At 39.7% G+C, this 22934-nt stretch overlaps 1 protein-coding gene and 1 non-coding gene across 2 annotated transcripts in view; one reads left to right on the top strand and one right to left on the bottom strand.

Annotated features, from left to right (window-relative positions):
- The window catches only part of NCBP3 (nuclear cap binding subunit 3), a 27514-nt gene extending 8173 nt beyond the window's left edge, over nt 1-19341 (top strand). The window contains exons 4-14 of the mRNA XM_031017104.2: nt 6069-6194; nt 8094-8222; nt 8660-8736; nt 9463-9571; nt 11473-11572; nt 11872-11975; nt 13764-14055; nt 15631-15785; nt 17216-17377; nt 18203-18365; nt 18831-19341. Coding sequence (XP_030872964.1) covers nt 6069-6194; nt 8094-8222; nt 8660-8736; nt 9463-9571; nt 11473-11572; nt 11872-11975; nt 13764-14055; nt 15631-15785; nt 17216-17377; nt 18203-18365; nt 18831-18939 — 1526 coding nt within the window. The 3' untranslated portion in view covers nt 18940-19341. The remainder of the gene's footprint in view (nt 1-6068; nt 6195-8093; nt 8223-8659; nt 8737-9462; nt 9572-11472; nt 11573-11871; nt 11976-13763; nt 14056-15630; nt 15786-17215; nt 17378-18202; nt 18366-18830) is intronic.
- LOC115936632 (U6 spliceosomal RNA) lies at nt 3121-3230 on the bottom strand. The gene has a single exon (XR_004072047.1). It is a non-coding gene; the product is annotated as a U6 spliceosomal RNA (small nuclear RNA).
- Nucleotides 19342-22934: the final 3593 nt, after the last annotated feature.

Here is a 22934-nt window from a genome sequence, read left to right as displayed (position 1 = left end):
TTTCGTCTTATGGTATCGCTTATCTCTCGAATTCTGCCCTCGTGATCCAGTAGTTTTTTTATCTCTTTTTCTCAGTTTCTTGATTTTTCATCACTTGGTCTTCTAAATCACTGATTCTCTCTTCTGCCTCATTTATCCTAGCAGTTAGAGCCTCCATTTTTGATTGCACCTCATTAATAGACTTTTTGATATCGTTGGTTAGATTTTAGTTCTTTATTTCTCCCGAAAGGGTTTCCCTAATAACTTCCATGTTTTTTTCAAGCCCAGCTAGTATCTTTAAAATCTTCATTCTGAACTCTAGTTCCGACATCGTACTAATGTCCGTATTGAGTAGGTCCCTGGCAGTCGGTACTACCTCTTGTTCTTTTTGTTGAGGTGTTTTTTTCCATCTTCTCATTTTGTCCAGAGGAGAATAGATAAATGAGAGAAAAAATGCTAAAAGGGTTACAACGTCCCCAGAAAATACACACTAAACAAATCAGAAAAGACCTGAAACCGGGGAAAAAGAAAGGGAAAGAAAGAAAAAAGAAAAAGAAAGAAAAAAAAAGATAAAAACAAACAAAAAACAAAACAAAAAAACCAATATGGTCAAATTTGCTCAGGCTGGTGCATAGATCAGTGCCACACAGTAGATTTTGGGCGTATTTTGTTCTGTTAGAAGAAAGTGCCTCCCAAAACTTTAAAGAAAGAAAAACTTATATATGTACAAAAATAAGGGTTAATACGATGAAGGGATGGAATATGACTTAAAGATGAAAATTATAAAAGATTTTATAAAAGGAATTGATAAGTTGGTTCAAAAAAGAAAGAAGAGGATTTAAAAAAAAAAGAAGGGAGAGAATGTGATCAGGCAGGAGACTAGAACAAAGCCATACACTAAAGATTTAGGGTATATTTTGATCTGTTCGAAGAAACTGTATCTCAGAATTTTAAAGAGAGAACAACTTATATATATATATATATACCAAAAATAAGGTTACCTACTATGAAGGGATAGAATATGGCTCCAAAAATGAAAAATAAAAAATATTTTTTAAAAAGAGGGATTGATAAGATGTTGGTTGAAAAAGGGAAAATGAAAAATTCAAAAAAAAAAAAAAGACAGTGAAAAAAAAATTAACTTTGAAAGACTAAAGAATCATGGGGAAAAAGCCATGAATTTTATGTGCAGTATTCCCCTAGTGCTGGAGTTCTGCCGTTCTCATTGATCGGTAAACTTGGTCTTGGCTGGCTGTTCTTGCTGATCTTCTGGGGGAGGGACCTGTTGCCGTGTTTCCCAAATGTCTTTGCCGGAGGCATAATTGCTCCGCCCTTGCCGGGTCTGGCCTAAGGAATCCACTCAGGTTTGCTCTCGGGTGCTTTTTTAAAAAAAATTTTTATTGTTACGTTAATCACCATACATTACATCATTAGTTTTTGATGTTGTATTCCATGATTCGTTGTTTGTGTATAACACCCAGTACTCCATGCTGAACGTGCCCTCTTTAATACCCATCACCAGGCTAACCCATCCTCCCACCCCCCTCCCCTCTAGAACCCTCAGTTTGTTTTTCAGAGTCCATCGTCTGTCATGGTTCATCTCCTCTCCTCCTCTCCCCCGTCCCCCTCTCCCCCTCTCTCGGGAGCTCTTGTTCCTTGCAGGCTTTCCATACAGCTTTGGAGGACGAGAGTGAAAATGGTGTCCTCCTAATCTCTGCCCCGGAGGAGCCGAGAACTCGGGGCCCCACTCCTCAGTGCGCCCCCAGAGAAAAGCAGTCAATCACTCCTGTCTCCCCGGTCTCCGCCACACTCTGTCCTCACCCAGCCTGTGACCGAGCGTTTCTATCTCCAGCACCCTACCCCGTGTGGAGTCTCCAAACCCAGCAGATCCCTGTGGTGCGTTCCTGCACCGCTCCTCCTGGGGAAGAAGGGGAGTCTCCCCAGATCTGCTGCTTGTTGGATCCCTGCTGGAGGAGCAGTGGCCCGACTGTGCCACGGATCATGGTTTATGGCAACCCTGACCTGAGAGCCCGCGCCTGGGCTCCGTCTCTGCAGCCGGCTTCCCCACTCCGATACCTGGGAGCTCTGCTGCACTCAGGCACCCCCAGTCTTTCTCTGACCCCGAGGGTCCCGAGACCACACTGTCCCAGAGAGGGTTCCACCCCCCACTTAGCCACTGGAGCGATGTCCCTCAGCAGAGCCGACTTCTAAAAGTTCCGATTTTGTGCTCCGCGGCTCTATCACTTGCCAGAAGTGGCCGACGGAGACCCCCTCCCCCACCGTCTATCTTCCCGAATATCGCCTCGGTTTCACTTCTCCGCACGTCCTGTCTTCCAGAAAGTGATCGCTTTTCTGTTCAGAGAGTTGTTGCTGTTCTTTTCTTCGATCTCCTGTTGAGTTTGTAGGTGTTCAGATTGTTTTTTTTTTTTTTCTTAAAGATTTTATTTATTTATTTGAGAGAGAGAGAATGAGAGACAGAGAGCATGAGAGGGAGGAGGGTCAGAGGGAGAAGCAGACTCCCTGCCGAGCAGGGAGCCCGATGCGGGACTTGATCCTGGGACTCCAGGATCATGACCTGAGCCGAAGGCAGTCGCTTAACCAACTGAGCCACCCAGGCGCCCGGTGTTCAGAATGGTTTGATCCGTATCCAGCTGAATTCCTGGGACCAAACGAAATCTAGGTCTCCTACATCTCCGCCATATTGCTCTGCTCCCCCGGCCCCATCACCTCTTTAACCCATCCCCCCTCCCCCCTCCCCTCTGTAACCATCAGTTTGTTCTCTGTAATTAAGAGTCTGTTTCTTGATTTGTCTCTCTCCTTGTAATTTTTTCCCTTTACTTCTTTGTTTTGTTTCTTAACTACTTAACTCATCCACATATGAGTGAAATCATATGGTATTTGTCTTTCTCTGACTTATTTAGCTTTGCATTAAAAAATATGGACGGCTCGGGGCGCCTGGGTGGCTCAGTCGTTAAGCATCTGCCTTCGGCTCAGGTCCTGATCCCAGGGTCCTGGGATCGAGCCCCGCATCGGGCTCCCTGCTCGGCGGGAAGCCTGCTTCTCCCTCTCCCACTCCCCCTGCTTGTGTTCCCTCTCTCGCTGTGTCTCTCTCTGTCAAATAAATAAAATCTTTAAAAAAAAAAAAATATGGAAGGCTCCACAAATTTACATGTCATCCTTGCTTAGGGGCCATGCTAATCTAATCTTCTCTGTATCATTCCAGTTTTAGTATGTGTACAGCCAAAGCAAACATTTCTGCCCATTCTTAAATGGCATTATTCAGTTTTTGGATGTTGAGTTGTGTTAATTTCTTTATATATTTTGGATACTCACCCTTTATCAGATATGTCATTTGGAAATATCTTCTCGCATTCAGTAGGTTGCCTTTAAGTTTTGTTGATTGTTTGCTTTGCTGTGCAGAAACTTTTTATTTTGATGTTCTCCCAGTAGTTTATTTTTCCTTTTATTTTCCTTGCCTCATGAGATATATCTAAAAAAGTGTTGCTACAGTCGGTGTCTGAGAGATTACTGCCTGTACTCTCTTCAAGGATTTTTATGGATTCAGGTCTCACATTTAGGTCTTGAATCCATTTTGAGTTTATTTTTGTGTTTGGTCAAAGAAAGTGGTCCAGTTTAATTCTTTTGCATGTGGCTGTCCAGTTTTCCCAGTGCCATTTGTTGAAGAGACTGTCTTTTTTTTCATTGTATATTCATTCCTCCTTCGTTGAAGATTAACTGACCATATAATTGTTAAGTTTATGTCCGGTTTTTCTTTTCTGTTCCATTGATCTATGTGTCCGTTTTTATGCCAGTACCATACTGTTTTAATTATGACTGCTTTGTAATATAAGTTGAACTCTGGAATTGTGATATCTCCAGTTTTGTTTTTCTTTTTCAAGATTGCTTTGGATATTCAAGGTCTTTTGTGGTTCCATATAAATTGTAGGATTGTTTGTTCTAGTTCTGTGAAAAATGCTGTTGGTGTTTTGATAGGGATTGCATTAAATCTGTAGTTTGCTTTGGGTAATATAGACATTTTAACAATATTTGTTCTTCCAACCCATGAGCATGGAATGGCTTTCCATTTCTTTGCATTGTCTTGAATTTCTTTCATTAGTGTTTTATAGTTTTCAGACTACAGGTCTTTCCTTTTTGACTATAGCCTTCAACCTTTCTTCCTCCCCAGAAGTAACAACTGTTATCAGTGTGAATTATACCAGGTCTTTTTCTAGGTATTTGTGTACACAAATACTTACCCTTAGGTTTATATTTTATTTTTTTTAATATCATCAAATTGTACAGGAGCACTTCATTTTATTGCACTTTTCAGATACTGCCTTTTTTTTTTTTTTTTTTTAACAAATTGAAGGTTTGTGGAAACCCTGTGTTGAGCAGGTCTGTTGGTGCCATTTTTCCAACGGCATTTGCTCACGTTGAATCTCTCTCACGTTTTGGTAATTCAGTATTTCAAACTTTTTTCATTATTATTGTATTTGTTATGGTGATCTGTGATCAGTATCTTTGATGTTACTATTGTAATTGTTTTGGGATGCCACAAATCACTCCCTTACAAGATGGAGAACTTAATAGATAAATGTTGTGGCTATTCTGACTGCTCTTCCAACTGGTTGGTCTCCCATTTCTCTCCCTCTCCTTGGGTCCCTATTCCCTGAGACACAACAATATTGAAATTAGGCCAATTAATAATCCTACAACAGCCTCTTTAAGTGTTCAAGTGAAAAGAGGGTCCACGTCTCTCACTTTAAATCAAAAGCTAGAGGTGATTAAGCTTAGTGAAGAAGATACATCAAAAGCCAAGATAGGCCAAAAGCTAGGCTTCTTGTGGCAAACAGCCAAGTTGTGAATGCAAAGGGAAGGTTCTCAAAGAAATTAAAAGTGCTACTCTAGTGAACACACGAATGATAAGAATTGAAATAGCCTTTTTGCTGATATGGAGAAAGCTTTGGGTCTGCATAGAAGATCAAACCAGCCCATTCCCTTAAGCCAAAGCCTAATGCAGAGGAAGGCCCCGACTCTCTTCTATTCTGTGAAGAGTGGGAGAGGTGAGGAAGCTACAGAAGAAAAGTTTGAAGCTAGCAGAGGTTGGGTCATGAGGTTTAAGAAGGTTTAAGAAGTCGTCCATCTCTATAACATAAAAAGCACAAGGTAAAGTACCAAGCATGTAGAAGCTGCAGCAAATTATCCAGAAGATCCAGCTAATTAATGAAGGTGGCTATACTAAACAACAGATGGGCAATGAAATTAGCTTGTGTTTTTTTTGTTTTGTTTTTTGTTTTTTTAGATTTTTTTATTTGAGAGAGAGAGACAGAGATAGTGAGACAGAGAGCACAGTGGGGAGGAGAGGGAGAAGCAGGCTCCCCACAGAGCAGGGAGCCCAATGTGGGACTCGATCCCAGGACCCTGGGATCATGACCTGAGCCGAAGGCAGAGGCTTAACCGACTGAGCCACCCAGGCGCCCTTGTGTTTTGTTTTAATGTGCATTTTCTTGATTACTAGTGAGATCAACTGTCTTTTCATACGTTTATTGGCCTTTTTTATTTCCTTTTGTGTGAAATGTGTGCTCATGTTCATTTTTATTTTGGGCTATCATTTTATTATTGCTTTGTAGGATTTCTTTAGTTTCATACTTTGCTTTATATTCAGGAGCAGCATCTCTTCAGAATTGTCATGGCTATTACACATCTCTATTTGATACACATTCTAAAATTATAGAATCAGCTTGTCAAGTTCAAGGAGTAATCCTGTTGAATTTGTTATTGCTTTAATTACTACAGGTTAATTTGGGGAGAGATAGCATGTGTTTTACCAACACCATTTGTTTAATCTTTCTCAGCCTAATATGCCTGTTCTGAATTAGATCATTTGTTTAATGCTGTTGCTCTGTGATAAAAATTAAAATAGTTTACCTTACTGTCCTATCTCATTTCTTTTGAAGTAATTGTCATCTCTTCTAGCATATTTCTTTTCTAAACACATGTTACCTGAATTGTCACAAAGGGCTACTGGTGGGATGTGCAATAGCGGGTGGGGAAAATTCTGTCATCTCTTTTGTGTCTTGTTTTTCTAGCAATCCCCAAAGTGAGACTGGAGACAATCTACATTTGTGGAGTAGATGAGATGAGTACCCAGGATATCTTTTCCTATTTTAAAGAATATCCTCCTGCTCACATTGAATGGCTGGATGATACCTCCTGTAAGTACACGCAAGTTTTTTGTTGAATATGCTTTTGTTTATGATTTTAATTTTGCCATCTCAGATGGTGAATATTTGTGGTTGAGACTACTCGTCTGTGCCCTAACCTCTGCCTTTAGCCTAGGGGAGAAAGATTGTCCATTGATGAGAACCAGAATGCCTTAGCCAATCTGCCAGATCATATTCCATGAGTATTCCAAGTCAGCTCAGATGTGATGACCAGGAATCTAGGAGGTTGGTTGCTGGCATCTGAGTCTTGTGTACATGATTGAGGCCTCTTTAACTCCCACAATTTCCCAACAGAGGGGTGGATCCAACTGTATAGACTTGGGCATCGCACCTACCCATATAGCTCTTCACAGGGCTGGCTCTGCCTTAGTATTTGATTGAGAACTAAACTGGAACCCTCTGACACTGTATGAGACCTCTCACCTCTGCTTGCTTTGAAACTTCACCTGCTTGCCCTAACCTATGAGCTCTCCAACTTGTGAACTAGCTGTAATTTTTACTTGCCTCGCTATTCGAAGTCTGGTAGGACCTGTGGTAATCACTCCGCTGGCTTCTTGTCTTAACTCACTTCTAGTCTGGCTTTGCTTACTGCCAGCTTGCTGACCTGCTAGGTTGTACCCTGAATAGCTGCCTGGTTTTTCCAGCTGCTTTCTTTAGAAGATATTGATTCAGTATTTTCATTGAAAGAAGAAACATGACTGAGTTGAAGAGTTTTCTCCATTTTTCCTTTCGCTTAATTTACGCTATCTAAATCAAGGGTTGGCAAACCTTTTTCTATAAAGGGCTAGACAATAAATATTTTAGGCTTTGCAGGCCATGCAGTCTTTGTTTTGTTACATCTATTCAGCTCTGGTATTGTAGCATGAAAGCTGCCATAGACAATATGTTACTGAACAAGCCTGGCTGCTTTCCACAGGATTTTTTTTTTTTTTTTTTTTAGTAAAAAACATGGTGGATGTGTAGTTTATTGTTACTTATTTAATTAATTATATGTACATAAAGCTGGTATAAATATAAATAAATAAGTGAATAGGTGGTGGGCTGGATTTGGCCTGCAGGTTGTAATTTGCTAACTCCTGATCTAAGTCACTAAAACTGTAGCTAAGGGATATTAGAGTCGGAGGGACCCTTTAGATTTACCCAGTTTTCCTAACTCATGTTGTACATCAGAACTGAGAAACAGAAGGAAAATCGTTTGCCCAAGGCCATGTCACATGTTCGTAACAAAAGTGAGAATCTGTAGATGTTCATTTTCCAAACTGAGAATGGAAAGGTAACTTTAGTTGAGAAATGCTCTTTTAAACAAAATTAAATAGATTTCTATAAGACTTTTCAACACCTTTTTCTTGTTAAATTCTCTTGCTTAAATAAGCAGATTAAATTAGTTGCTACAAAGCCAAGTGGCTGTCATGCCTCCATTGTATATACTCCATGGATACCATCGTCATCCACACTTCACAGTGGGAAACAATCATTAGTGTGTCTGAATGACAAGGTACAACAGACGGCTTCCCTGTAGAGGGCAGTAGTATAAAGGATAATCTAAATTTATTTGATGGTTGTCTTCTTGTCATCATCATCATCATCACCACAAGAACTGCTAACACTATATAATACTCACTGAGCCGGCACTTTTAATATGCAGAACCCTTTCTCATGGAATACTTTACAGTTATTTTGTGGAACCCAGTTTGGGAATGCAGCTCTAGGCTAATTTCATCAAAGAGGTTTTACTACCACTTTCTGTACTACTTTCATTAGTTCATACATTTACTGATACTGACCTGTAGCTATATGAGGCCAAAGCAATGAATATGTTGCAGTTTCTGTTTTTTAAAAACTTAAACCATTTGGATGTGATGTAATGTTTTATTTTACATTTTGTTTTAGGTAATGTGGTTTGGCTGGATGAAATGACAGCCACACGAGCCCTTATCAATATGAGCTCTCTGCCAGCCCTGGACAAGATAAGAAGCAGGGATGCCAATGAGGACAGGTCATCTGAGAAAAGTAAAAAAGGTAACAACACAAAGGAGGGACTTTAGGGCTGAAAGTCCTATTCTTTACACCGTTGGTTTAGGTTTTTCTGCAGAGCATTATATAGCGTCTCATTGTCAGTTATTTCTAAAATAAGCTGTAATGCTTTGGATCATCAGTAAATAGGAAATATTGGACTTTTATTTTTTTTTTTTTTTTTTAAAGATTTTATTTATTTATTTGAGAGAGAGAATGAGATAGAGAGAGCATGAGAGGGGGGAGGGCCAGAGAGAGAGGCAGACTCCCTGATGAGCAGGGAGCCCGACGTGGGACTCGATCCCGGGACTCCAGGATCATGACCTGAGTCGAAGGCAGTCGCTTAACCAACTGAGCCACCCAGGCGCCCGGAAATATTGGACTTTTAAATTACATGAGATGGAGTTATGAAGGTTCATCTTGTCCCTTATATTGTATTTTAGACAAGCAGGAAGACAGTTCAGATGATGATGAGGCTGAAGAAGGAGAAGTTGAAGATGAGAACTCAAGTGATATAGAGGTTAGTAAAAGGGCAAAGATATATATAAGGTTTTAGTGTAAAAACTGCTTATTGTCTTATTTAAGGCTTAAGGACTTAGTAAATTGTGTTCTTCCTCTGGCTTTCACTGTTAAACCTTTTGAGGGTACACCAGGCTCCTGGCCTTTAAGTTCATATGGCTGTAATGAGTGATTTTTCTTGAAATCTTAGAATAGTACTCATACTTCTGTATAAAAGAAAATGGTTTTATTGAGAAGTACTTTGAAGTGTTATCTAATCAATAAAATTAAGAAAAAACAAGTGACAGAATATTTCCTAATGGGGCATGTGCTGTTGTTGGAAATATTAAAGTATATTCATTTAAAAAATATTTGTTGAGTACCTACTCTATACCAAATTCTAGGTCCTGTGGATATAGCATCAAAGCAAAGTCCTTCCTCTCTTGGAACATACATTCTAGTGGAGAAAACAGACAATACACAGATACACAGATACATAATATAATGTCAGAAAGTGAGGAGTGCTATGGAGAAAAGTAAAGAAGGGTAAGCAGATAGAGAATGATGGAGACTATTCCTTTAGACAAGGTGTTCAGGGAAGACCTCTGACTTAGAAATGTTTCAGAAGAACATGTGCTGTCATGGTTCAACAATTGTTAAAGAATGCTTTCCCAATGGGGACTTTGCTACTGAATAAATATGAAAGAAGCTTTAATGTTTATATTGAAAATGCTCTTTTTTTCTTAAGTTGGACACATTGTCTCAAGTAGAAGAAGAGTCTCTGCTAAGAAATGATCTTCGTCCAGCTAACAAACTTGCTAAAGGAAATAGGTTATTCATGAGATTTGCTACAAAAGGTAACTGTGATATTTGGCATTAATTTTTAGTTGTAATCTAAGCCATTTTTTTTTTTGAGTGACATCCTTCTCTTTTGAATAGGAAGTTAGGTCAAGTAATCTCAAAGTCCCTTCAAGCTATAATGTTCTGTGCTTGTGAAATGATGGCTTGCTGCCTGAGTTGAATTTCAGATTTTGAAGGTGAATGTTAGCTATTTGTATACTTTTGTGATTTCTGGCTAAAGGAAGTTATTTTCTGTGAAAGCTAGTTTGCTCTCTGTGCGTTTCAGCCAATTTATCATCTGAACTATTAATACATTTTTAAATTATACTTTTTTATTCATCACAGCAATTTCTTCCTGGACATCTAATAGTGCCATTCAGCTCTAATTCTCTAAGGAGTTAAAAGCCTCTTAAATTTGTAAGGCTCTCTATGCACAATGATTCTGGTGTGCATTAAAATATGTATGAATTTTGAATATGGAATACTCCTCTGGTCTGTTTTTCTTGACTGAGACATGTTTAAGGAGTCTAGGCTCATTATTTTATAGACTGCCCCTCAGTTTCGGTTTGTCCAATATCTCCTGATTAAATCGGGTTGTGTGTGTTAGACAAGAGTACCACAGAAATGCTGTTGTATCATTTGCAGTGCATCATGTCGGGAGACACGTGATATTTACTTGTCCCATGTCTGGAGATGTTAACTTTTCTCACTTGGTTAAGGTAATGATTGCCAGGTTTCTCCTGTATTTCCATTTGTAATATAAAAATTTGTGGGAGGTACTTTGAGATTATGTAAATAGACTTTTGCTCATCATACTTCCACTCAACATCCATTGATGACTTTTTAACTACATTTCTTTATTAGTTGGCATTCTGTTAATAAGGAAGAACTTTCTCTTTCTACCCATTTATTTATTTACTTACTTAATTATATCAGTTTAGATTCATGAGTCTTATTTTATTCAGTGGGTTATTCATTCATATCATTGTTTCGGTTTACAAATCTTCTTGAATTTGGCCAGTGGAGCCACTTCAAGCTCTGTTATTTTGACGTGCCTTCATGATTCTTTGAGCACTTTCTTTCTTTATGGCACAGTAAAACATCTTGTTTTTCCAGACTCAACTTGTACTTTCCCTGTCCCAGATCTGGAATCAGCCATTCTCCAAGGAGCTGGTGGGCATGTTTTTTAAAGGGTGCACATATTGGCTTGTGCCACTGTTTACTTATAGTACTGGATACATGTGCATTGGTATTCATCTGTTATTGTCAGTGAGTGCCTCAACGAAAATGTGTATGATCATTTCTTTCTATTAACTGGCACTTTAACTTGACAAAAGTGATCTTCTCTATCTATGTTCATTTGAGTGGCTTATTTGAGTGCATTCTAGATAAATGGTGCTATGCTGTTTTCTGTAAGCCGTTTTGAGGAACGTCATGATTGGAAAAAATGTTTTACCAGATATATGGAATATATATAATCTGTTTCTTTAATACTTCTTTGTTATTGGAGTGTTGTCATTCAGAAACAAATGTTATCTTTTAGGGGGGCAGGGAAAATGCTACCTCTTCTGGAAAGCCTTTTTTATTCCTGAACAGCTATAATGACTGAAGCTCTCTTAAGCTTCTTAGAACCTTGTATGTTGTATTATTATTGTTGTTATAGTATTTTCTCTATGAGGTCAGTCAGCTCCTTAACGGGAGCTTAACCTCATTGATCTCTGTATTTTGCTCCACCCCCTCTATATTGCACTGCTTTGCTTTTGTAGGCACTGAGAGTGAATATTTGTAGCGTATCTTTCCCTTTTGTTGGCAGATTGTGCTGATCTGATCCCAGCTATGGAAAACATTTTTTTAAACCATTCAACATTGTCTTCATACCAGTGGGAAATCCTAGGTAACTGTCGTAATTAATTTTTAGATGACAAAAAGGAACTTGGAGCAGCCAGAAGAAGTCAGTATTACATGAAATATGGGAATCCAAATTACGGAGGCATGAAAGGAATTCTTAGTAATTCTTGGTGAGTCTAGAACTTTAAAATACAATAGTTTAAATACTATGTAAGCTTTTCTTAATCCCTCAGTTGGTATTCTGCAGTGGAATGTCAACACCATGTGTGGACTCGAAGGAAGACAAGAAGAAAGAGCTCACGATTCTTAACTCTAGGGTAAATGGTATGAAAGGCTGAGTTTGAGTTTCACGTAAAATGTCTCTGTTTAAGCACCTAACATTTCATCAGTGTATAGTTGAATTTAATTAGTAGATTTCAAGGTCCTTTCTGTTGGTTTTTGACTATGTGCTTATTTTGGAATGTTGCAGGAAGCGAAGATATCATTCCCGTCGCATTCAGCGGGATGTGATCAAGAAGAGAGCCCTGATTGGGGATGACGTTGGCTTGACGTCCTATAAACACCGACATTCCGGTAGTTGCCTGCTCAGCTCTTGGGTAGACACATGTTTGGCTCCCGAAATCATATTCTTATTCTTAATACAGTCTTTTAAGGTTCCAAACTTTATCATCCTCTCTTCCTTGCCCTCACCCTCTGCCAACATATAGGAAAGTAAGTCAAGTCACGATTAATTTTAAATTGCCCATACAAAAGAGGTCAAATGATTTAATAAAAGCTGTTCTAACAAAAAAGGCCAAATATGACATAGGAAAAATTGAAAGAAAATTTTCTGTAGGAATCTAATTTTTCTACTATTAATATCAAAAGCTGCATGAAAATCTTTTAAGTTATTTTATCAGATGACTTGATTTTATTATTTGTCTGATGATGAAAATAGGCTATGTCTGGTGTTTTATGCTTATTGGCTTGTGCACACGAATGCCTCCGTTAAATGAGATACCATGACTTGGGTTTCATTTTGTTTGTTCTGTCCTTCCTTCCTTTCTTTCTTTGTTTTGGTGCTTATGAAAGAACCGTTTTCATTATGTTTTATAAAGATTTTTTATTTTTAATCTAATCTGTAGAATCTTCTACATGCTTTGTAGAACTGCTAAGTCAGCATACAAACATGGGATAACATGTTTATCATTGTAACAGGGACAGGTGAAGTCTATCATTTTTATTTAATGAGTATATCCAAAATTGTATATTTGAAATCTGCTTCTTAAAAATGTATATACTTTTCTGTTACACAGTTACAGGTTTCCAATTTCAATTACTCTAAGGTATTCTTATCATACAATCTTTATATTTACATTAAAGAAATTAAAAAGCAAATTGCCCCTAATTCTAGCACGCTAACATAAACAACTGATTTCATTTTGCATTTATTTGTCTCTTTTCATAATAAATATAATTGTTAACATATATTTTATAGTCATCTCCCACTTAGAAGCATTTTTCCATGAACTTAAAGTTACAGTTGATTTTCATTATTCATAGTGGTTATGTTCTATAAAGTCACTGTGATCGTTGATATAGTGAATACTAAACCATTCGGAGACTCTGGTCGCACCATTTTCATCAACTGATCAATATATAACCTCGGATGTGTGTTTCTGTTTAAAGACATCTTATTTAATACATATTGTTGATTCATTAACATTGGACTCACAGCCAACAGCACTATAACTCATGCTCGAACAGAGCTTATTTAACATGTGTTTATTCTGTAAGGCAATCACAGCCTTCTTGGGCTTAAGAACACAAGATAGCTTTGGCAGTACACTTGGAGGCCATTTTAAAAAATTTTTAAATGAAATCACCAACAAAAGCCACAAAAATATGAAAAGCATGGCACTTAATGAACTGCAAAAAGGGCACTTGTTTACAGTATGAGAGCTGAAATAAAGCAGAGTGTTGCCTCATTTGACCTCAGCTGGGAATATGCACAGCTGATGACTCAATTTTTTTGTCACTCTGCACATGTCCACAAATGACCATGAAAACACCTTTGTAAGTGTTGATATGGAGTTACAAATAAATTTGACAGATTTGCAAATATAGAATTCATGAATAATGACAATCAACTATACTTTAGATAACTTTATGATAGTCTATCAGGTTACTAGATCATACTGTACTAGCCATTCTTCTGTTGTAGGTATCAGAATGGCAACTAGATTGGAACTTACAGATAATGCTCCAGTAAGATCTTGGGCATGGGAACCCCACCTTTTAAAAAGGTCACCAATGTAGAGTAGAAAATCAGATTTGTTAGTTTTAGTGCTTTTCCTAATGTGTTTTGGTTAAATTTCTTAGGACTAGTACATGTTCCAGAGGAACCCATTGAAGAGGAAGAAGAGGAGGAGGCAGAGGAGGACCAGGACATGGATGCAGATGACAGGGTGGTGGTGGAGTACCACGAGGAGCTGCCAGCTCTCAAGCAGCCCCGGGAGCGGAGCACCTCTGGGCAGTCCAGTGCCAGTAGTTCAGACTCCGATGAAATGGACTATGACCTAGAATTGAAAATGATTTCCACTCCTTCACCAAAGAAAAGCATGAAAATGACCATGTATGCTGATGAAGTGGAATCCCAGTTGAAAAATATTAGGTAAAAATAGTTTGTTTTTTTTTAATCAATGCTAGCTTTTTATTTTATTTTAAATACTAATTCGTAACTTTCTCTTAACTCCTCTTAATTTTATAATCACTTTTATCTGTTCTAATTTCAGTCCATTGAAGAATTTGAATAAAAGCATCCAGTTTTTCCTGTAAATAGACAAGAAGTAATCCTTGTTATAAAAATGATAGACAGTAATAGAAAGTGAAAATCATCCATAATATCACCTTTCCTAAAATAATGACTTAACAATTAAATGAATAACTTTCCTGCTAATTTTATGTATATACCTAGCACATGGAGAAATTACATAGTTCTACAAAAATGAGGTTGTATTTATATTGTTTTGCAGTGTGCTTTTTCTGTTTAATATATTGTAGACTTCTATTTTTTTCACCCAGATGTAGTACATTGAAAGTATCATGATTTATTTAACCAATTCCTTATTGATAGACATGTAGGTTTCTATTTTCTTACGGTTGCACTAACTAGATAAATTTCTTGAATTCCAGTTATTGCACAAAACTACATATATATTTAAAAATGTGGTGTTGCTAGAAGTGCCTAGGTGGCGCAGTTGGTTGAGCATCCGACTCAGTTTCGGCTCAGGTCATGCTCTCAGGGTTGTGAGATTGAGCCCCGTGTCAGGCTCAGCATGGAGTCTGCCTAAGACTCTCTCCTCTTCCTCTGTCCTTCCCCGCCCACCCCTGTTCTCACGCGCGCACGCGCGCTCACTCTCCAAAATAAATAAATCTTAAAAAAAAAAAAAAATCCATGTTGCCAGATTTCCTTCCAAAAAGGTTTTACTCACTTTATAACCTATTACCTATGTACTCACCAGTCTTATCACTCTTTCTAATTTTTGCTAATTTTGTGGACCAAAAAAAATAGTTATTCTAATATGTATTTCTTTGATGACTAGTGGGGATGAACAGATTCCTAAGGGCAGATAGCATATGCACAACTCAAAGTGTTGGGGTCTAGGGGTTCTCTCTCTAAGTGTTCGTGGTAGTGTATTTGGGGAAAGGAAAAACAATTCAATCTGGTTCGTTTATATGGCTCTGCTCATATCCTTATTTTTAGTTTTCAGAGAACTTTCCAGTGTTGAATGCTGCCAGAATAATGCTGGTGCCTAGCATGGTAGCAGATGTCTTTGACAGAGAAGTCTGCCCTTTAAAGAAAGAGATTGTAGACTGTTGTATGTTGACTACAGCAAAATCACAGCCTGGGTGAACAGAGATCCCTGAGTCCTTTGCAGACCTTTCTCAACATTTGTCCCAGAAGGGAGGGTACTGGGACTTGCAATTACACATTCTTTGATAGTTTACAGATACCATTTGTGGAAACCACACTGGAAAACTCAGAAGCCTACTTGCCCTGATCTCTTTATAGCAGGCTGATCATTATTTTTGTAAGCAAATAATTACTGATATATGGTATTTGTGAGTGAATATTGGCTATATTAGATTGGGCTCTTAAATTGTTTTCTCCAAAATATATGAGATTATTGCATAGTCTTATCCCACAGTTGAAGTTGGTTAATTGTGCCTTTTTTTTTTTTTAAAGGAACTCCATGAGGGCAGATACTGTATCCACAAGCAATATCAAAAACCGAATTGGTAACAAATTACCAACTGAGAAATTTGTAGATGTCCGACATCTGTTAGATGAAAAACGTCAGCACACACGTCTACGGCCACCAGGCAGCAATACTAAGTCAGGTATTGTTGTTTATTTGTGGTTCTGAGCTCCAGAAAGCAAATTAGGGCAGAGGTAGGTCCTTGGATAAAACATTGCCAATAATGAACTGATTTAGTTGTCCTAGTTCATCACTTCTAAATTTTGGGTTAGGCATTGGAACTTTAGGACATGAAAAATAATCGTACTTTTGCAGTACTAGCTTTCAATATTTATGTCCCAATTTTACTCTGTATGTCATTGATATACTTTATACATAGGATGATAGAAATTAAGTTGGGTTTTTGTATAAATGGTCAAGAATTTGAACTAGATAGTATACATGTGCAGAGCGGGTACTTGGCCATGCCTGCTGTGTGCCAGCCCTGGGTTAGATGCAAAGTCATCATAGCACTTAGATGGAGAAACACGAGTGCACACATTCTGGTAATTCCACCCCAAAACAATGGAGTAAGTGCTCTACTAGGTCTGTAAGCAGTAGGCCGTGGGAGCACAGAGGGGAGGTGGGTCTACTGGGGGAATTGTGGAGGGCTTCTTAAAGAAAGTGGCTTTACAGCAAGGCTCGGGGAGGGAGTGGGATCTCCATTGGCAAACCTAGTTTTTTGAGGTGGGAAATAAACTGATCTTATATTTATTTTAGAAAGATAATTTGTGGTAGGGTGGGGTAGGGTAGAGAGCTGAATAAGTAACAAGGGTCTAAACTAGATCTGGGAGAGTGGAGATGGAGTGGATGAGAACATCAAAACTTGTAGAGGAAGAAGACTTGGCACTAGGAAGTGAGGGAGCAAAGGGAAAGAAGCCAAAGAACTCAGGCCTGAGAAACCAGAAAGTTGGGGATGCTTCTCTCTGAGATAATAAGCAAGATGGATGAAAGCTGCAGTACAGTGACTTGCTAGTAAACGTGTTGTTGTTGCTGTTATTGTTAGGGGGAGCTCAAGAGGACAGATTTCTTGGAGGAGGTTTGGCGGAAGGGAAAAACAAATTTGATTTGTCATATCTTCCCTTGATCCTTTGCTTTTGTCAATCTCATTACATTTACTATTAAATGTAATAAGTTTATTAAGAATTCCTTATATGTTCAAAGATTGTGGTTTCTGTCCTCAGGGAACTTAAGTATTGTTTGTTAGCTGAAATGTTTGTAAATTCTTTGGTATGCTTGGTTCTACTTAAAACACACGCACAAGAAACGAAACAGCTGAGTTTGTGTCAGAAGTTCCTTTCTGGAGCAGTCAGCTGAGAGGTTTTTTCCACTGGAAGCCTCGATGTCTGAACTTTCCTAGGGGAATCCGGACTGATTATATAGAGAGAAGGATTTTAGAAGCTTGATTTTGTCAGGCTCTTTGTCTTGGTTTGGGGAGATTTGGCACCAGGTCCTCTAGGGATCTCAGGTTGACAATATCGATAGCAAAGCACACATGCTTGGTCACAGTAATACTTTTTTTCCTTTTTCTAGATATACGCCAGCGGTTAGGAAAAAGACCATATTCTCCAGAAAAGGCTTTTGGTAGTAACCCAGTCTTTCGGAGAGAGCCTTTTTCTGATGTACATAGTAGGCTGGGTGTTCCCAGGCAAGACATTAAAGGCCTCTACTCTGATACTCGGGAGAAGAAATCAGGTTGGTAACACTTAAAACTGAGGGGGATAGGAATTGGGTAAGAGCAGACTACAGCATAGAAATACTTTGTTGGTCAAAGCCAGGAAATAGCGTATGTCAAAAATAAATTATTTTTTCCTCTTCCGTTACAGTCGTCATAATTGTAATAAGGGTATGGAAAATTTAGAAAATAGAAAAAAAAACAAAACCAGCCTTGGTTCTTTCTGTTTAGCGCAAATACTTTTTAGTCTTAAGTTTCTATTCACATCTTTGTCCATATACATATTCTGCTTTTTTCATACAGGATTTTATTGTGATCATTTTTTCACATTGTTAAATTTTTTATAAATAAAATATTTAATTGCCTTTATACTGTAGTATGCTATGAAATGCTAAACACATATTTCTCTATTGTTAGATATTAATAAAGTATATTTAAAAAATTAATGGATAGTGGGCCAACTCTCTGAAAGTTTACAGTATAGCAGGCCTGTCAGTTTGCAGAATTTATAGCTGGGAATGATCTGGGAATGGCCCACTCCTGGCAGAATGAAGCTCTACAGAGAATGGTGAGTCTCACCAGGGAGGGGCAGGTATAGCATAAGCAGCCTCCGAGGTGATTCTGATATGCATGGGAGGCACACGTCCCCTAGCTGTGGGACCCAAAGATCCCTCAGTTTGCAGGCAGGGATGATAGCCAGGGAAATGAGATTACCTTCCTAATGCTGCAGAGAGGTTACAGGAGCCACAGACCCCTCCCCAGTGTTTCTTGCACATCAGGTGATGGCAGTGCCCCTGCTTCTCAGCATTGACCACCAAAACTGAAATGCCTTCTCATCCAAACAGGTAGTTTATGGACGCGCTTAGGATCTGCACCCAAGACCAAAGAAAAGAACACGAAGAAGGTGGATCACAGGGCGCCAGGCACTGAGGAAGATGACTCTGAGCTGCAAAGGGCATGGGGGGCTCTGATAAAGGAGAAAGAACAGTCTCGCCAAAAGAAGAGCCGGTTAGATAACTTACCATCTCTCCAGATTGAAGTTAGTCGGGAAAGCAGCTCTGGTTCAGAGGCAGAGTCCTGACGCCCTTGGGGCTAATGGCAGCTGCACTAAAATCTGACATTCTCGTGCAGGGTGGGGTGCACAGTAGGACCCCTCCGCTCCCCCTCAGGAGTTGGCGCCCCTCCTGCTCTTACACAGTCACCCTCAGCTCTTGCTGCTTCAGCAAGACATGTTAAGAATGTGATGTGTTTTGAAGGGCATCTGTCTATATTTTGCTGCAGAGTAAGAGTTCTGGGCCCTCAATCCTTTCCCCACTACCCCACAAGCTTTACCCTTTGAGGAAAAGGCAGCCCTCCAGATTTTGTAGACGTTTTTCTTAATATTTTTAACATTGTGCTTTTAAAGAAATGTTTTACACAGTTCATCCAAAGAGCAGAGAACTGAACTTCTCACTATTGCCTTGGCCCTGACAGCTGTTACCAGCACCCTTTTCCCAAGAAAAGTCAATTCCCAGGTGCTTATTGGACAGCCTTCGAGGGGGAAGATGAGGGAAGCTGCCAGCTCACCCTTCCAGGACCCTAGTGTGGGGGCCGGATCTCATGGACCTGACCTCAGAGGTGCACCGGTGCCGCCCAGGTAGATAAGAGATGCAGCATCGATCGTGCTTCCGTTCCTCCCTGGGGAGTTCTGCTAGGGGCATCTTAGCAATCAGCTTGAAGTGAAGATCAAGTTCAGTGCTGTGGGATTTTTAGGAACAAAAAACTGTGACTTCTGGATTTGGGTGGATTTTTGTGCTGAGGTGGGGTCATGGGTTAATGTTGAACAATTTTTAAGTCTGTATTATGTTTAAAAATATTAATGATTTAAAAGTTTAAATTTTTAATTTTTATATGTGAAAATATTTCCTGTTGGCTACAAGGGAAGCTCAAGTGGTGTCTTATGTGTGCTGTTAAATATATATTATATACTTTGGAAGAAGGCAAAGAGAGGAGTCTCATTATTTTTAAATGATCCTAATTGTATAGTCTGTCTGCTGTATATAGTGTTCAGCTTGCTTTTTGGCCACTGTAGGAAAAAAATCCATCCATCTGAGATGGGGTCCTGTTGTTTATTATCACTTCAGAAGTGATACATTAGTATTTATTCTTTCTATTTCTAAGTTCTGGCACCTGAAGATATCTTTAAAACTGGCAAATAAGATAATAGTAATAGAAATTTTAGTTTGTTTATTTCTCGTTTACTTCTAAACTCCGTTCAGATTATTTTAAAGGCAGTAGATTACTTTGTCTTCCTATTTGATCTTTATTTTGAAGTATTTAATGTTTGTATTCCTCTACAAGCTTAAAAATAGTGTTTCACTTCAATTCACTAGAACTTAAGAGTTAGAGATAGTAAGCCTTTGTCGCTTTGTGATGTCACAACTCCTCACCTGTCTGGAGTGTTTCGGTACCTGGTGCAGCCCTGGATTCTAAGGATCTTTACTTGTGGCATTGATAGTTGATTACAGTGTGGTGTGATTGAATGCAGAACACTGCTGCTAAGAAATGAAGGAAAGGGCTGTGGGACTTGAGAGCTGCAACAGCTGTACTCTACCATGTTTTGTTGCTTAACCTGCTTTTCACTCCCTTTAGAAAGATTAGAAGCTATTAACTACTGTATGTTTCCGCTTCCTCATCGGATTCTTGGAGAGAGATGGTTCTCTGCCAGTTGAGACTTATCGTTTCTGAGGTTTTTCGCTTTTTTTGCCCTGTGGCGTGTACAGCTGAGAGCCAGGTTCTTGAGAAGGGCAAGGTTTGGGGAGTTGGTAGAGTGAGAAGGACAAGGACTTGAGAGTCCGAGACCTGGATGCCAACCCCTGGTTTCTGTTCCATGGGCCTGGGCCTCTAGTTTTCCCGTCTGGCAAATGAATGGGCTGGTACCAGAGCTTCTTGACTTTGTTGGTGCGTCTCAGTGGTGTTTTACTCTTCCCGAAGCAATGGTTGTGGTGGGCTGGCCAGCACTGGTTTCTGTTGCAGGTGTGGGGAGGGTCAAGAAGGGCATGCATGAGATTTGGGGCAGGGATTGACCTCCATCCCATTTCCATTACAGTCTCTGGGTCTTCTAGTGGGACAGAGATGTCCTTGTGGTCAGGGTCCTAACTGATGTGGTCTCAGCAGTGTTCAAAAAAAGCCCTTCTGTGTTTCCCAGTCATGACCTTTTCCACCAGTAGTTTGAGCCCATCTCTCGCATGGCCTTATAGTCCTGGCCAGTCTCCTGCTAGAGATCAGGGAGGGCTTTCTGAAAAGGTGGTGGTGTGTAGTCAGAACTGGGCCTTTGATCTAACCAAGAAAAATGCCCACTTCAGCAGCCTTGCAATTCTTACAAATACACAGACCCCAGAAAAGTATCTTTGAAGATTTCACTTCCCCAAGTTATTGTTGGCCACCTCCTCTTGCTCTCTGGCCCACACTCAGGCACTCAGATGTTAACCACATCTTACGTGTGCTGTGAGTGCCCAGGCCCTTTCTTTGGAGTTTGGGAGTGAGGGTAGACAGTTAGGATGGCCCCCTAGTGGCAGCTCAGTGTGCCTGGGCGCTCCTTATGTATGTGGGCAGCAGGGCTACAGACTTTTCTATATTCTTCTTAGCCTTTATGCATATGAGATTACAAATACATTTCTGCTGCTTGATAGTAATTGCAGATACCTCATTTCTGTTTCCCACTCTCCCTCTTGGGAGAGACACCAGCTACCCAGGAGAACTTGTGGAGCTTGTGACGAGCCCTCCTCTGGCCCCTTTTCTCGTCCCATGAACTCCTCCCCTTAGTTCAGTCACTGTCTTCTCCCACTTCATCCCTGTGACAGCCTCCTCCCTGATCTCTGCCCCATATCCCATCCCTCCATCTCTGTTCTGTGCACTGCAGCTGGGATGAACTTTTGTTGTTTGCAACTTTACTGAGCTATTATTTACATAGCATACAGTTCACTCCTTTCAAGTATACACTTCAGGGGCACCTGGCTGTCTCAGTTGGAGGAGCATGCGACTCTTGATCTCGGGGTTGTGAGTTCGAGCCCCACATTGGGTATAGAGGTTACTTAAAAATAAAAAATTTTAGGAAAAAAAGTGTACACTTCAGTGGCTTTTAGTATATTCACAGAGTTGTGCAGCCATCACCATAGTCAATTTTAGAACATTTTCATCACCAAAAACAAACCTTATATCCATTAACAATCATTCCCCAGTCCCTCTTCCCTCCTGGCAACCACTACTTTTGGTTTCTGTGGATTTGCCTATTTTGAATGCTCATGTAAATGGAATCATACACTTTGTGGCGATTTGTGATTGGCTTCTTTCACTAAACATATTTTTGAGGATCATCTGTGTTGTAGCCCGTATTAGAACTTCTTTTTATTAATGAATAATACTCCATTGTATCAATACAGTACATTTTATTTATCCATTCATCAGTTGATGGACATTTGGGTTGTTTCCACTTTTGGCTGATGTGAATTATGCTGCTATGGAACATTTATGTACAAGTGTTTGTGATCATGTTTTCATTACTCTTGGGTTATATATCTAGGGGTGGAATTGCTGGGTCATACGGTAACTCTGTCTTAACCTTTTGAAGAACTGCCAGACCATTCTCCCAAATGGCTGCATCATTTTCCATTTTCCCCATTAGTGTTTGAGGGCTCTGGTTTTTCCACGATCCTTGACAACACTTACTTCGCAATGTGAAGTGGTAGCTCCTTGTGATTCTGATTTGCATTTCCCTGATGTATAATGATATTGGGCATCTTTCCGTGTGCTTCAGAATGAACTTTCTTAAGAAAGTTATTCTGTTATTCTTCTGCTTAAAACCTTTCCAAAGCTTGGAATAAATTCCAAACTCCAATGATAGCTCACAAGGCTTGTCAAAATCTAACTTCTGGTATCTCTGGCCTGTTCTCCCCAACCTCCCCTGCCCTGTGCTCACTAGTTACTTGGACCCATCTTGATCTCACCAGCCTTTCAAACTCTGCTTAGTGCTTTTCTTCCTCAGCAGTGACACACTCCCCTGGACCTTTCTTCCTTCTGCCTAAGCCTTGCCTTCTCTTTTCCCTCATCCTCAAAGACTTAGAGACCACTCCAGGTGGCTGCCTCCAACTTCCAGAGCCAGGTTATGGGCCCCTGCTACACAGTACTGTCATGAATGAGACTCTGCTCATTTCAAGGTTGGGCTATACAGTCACACCTAAGATAAAAATGGAGTGTAATCAAAATTCCTCTTGAAAATCGTGGGGAACATGCCATGTTGAAAACCAGCATCGTGAGATCCAGCACAGTTGGTTTCTGCCTGTGTGGGAACAGATCATTGTTTGGTTGAGCTCCAGCTGAAGTGGTTGGCATGCAATGAGGGCCATATTGTGCAAAAAAAACCCACTTATTTTTAGGTGTTAAACTCACTCAGGCAAGCAACTCACTTTTTTTTTTTTTTTATTCTTATGTTAATCCCCATACATTACATCATTAGTTCTACATGAAGTGTTCCATGATTCATTGTTCGTGCACAACACCCAGTGCTCCATGCAGAACGTGCCCTCCTCCATACCCACC

This window comes from Leptonychotes weddellii, chromosome 15, assembly GCF_054177405.1.
Source record: "Leptonychotes weddellii isolate Sample4059 chromosome 15, ASM5417740v2, whole genome shotgun sequence".
Classification (NCBI taxonomy): Eukaryota; Metazoa; Chordata; class Mammalia; order Carnivora; family Phocidae; genus Leptonychotes; species Leptonychotes weddellii.
Note: the sequence above shows the minus strand (reverse complement) of the source record. Positions and strands in the feature narration are given on the sequence as shown.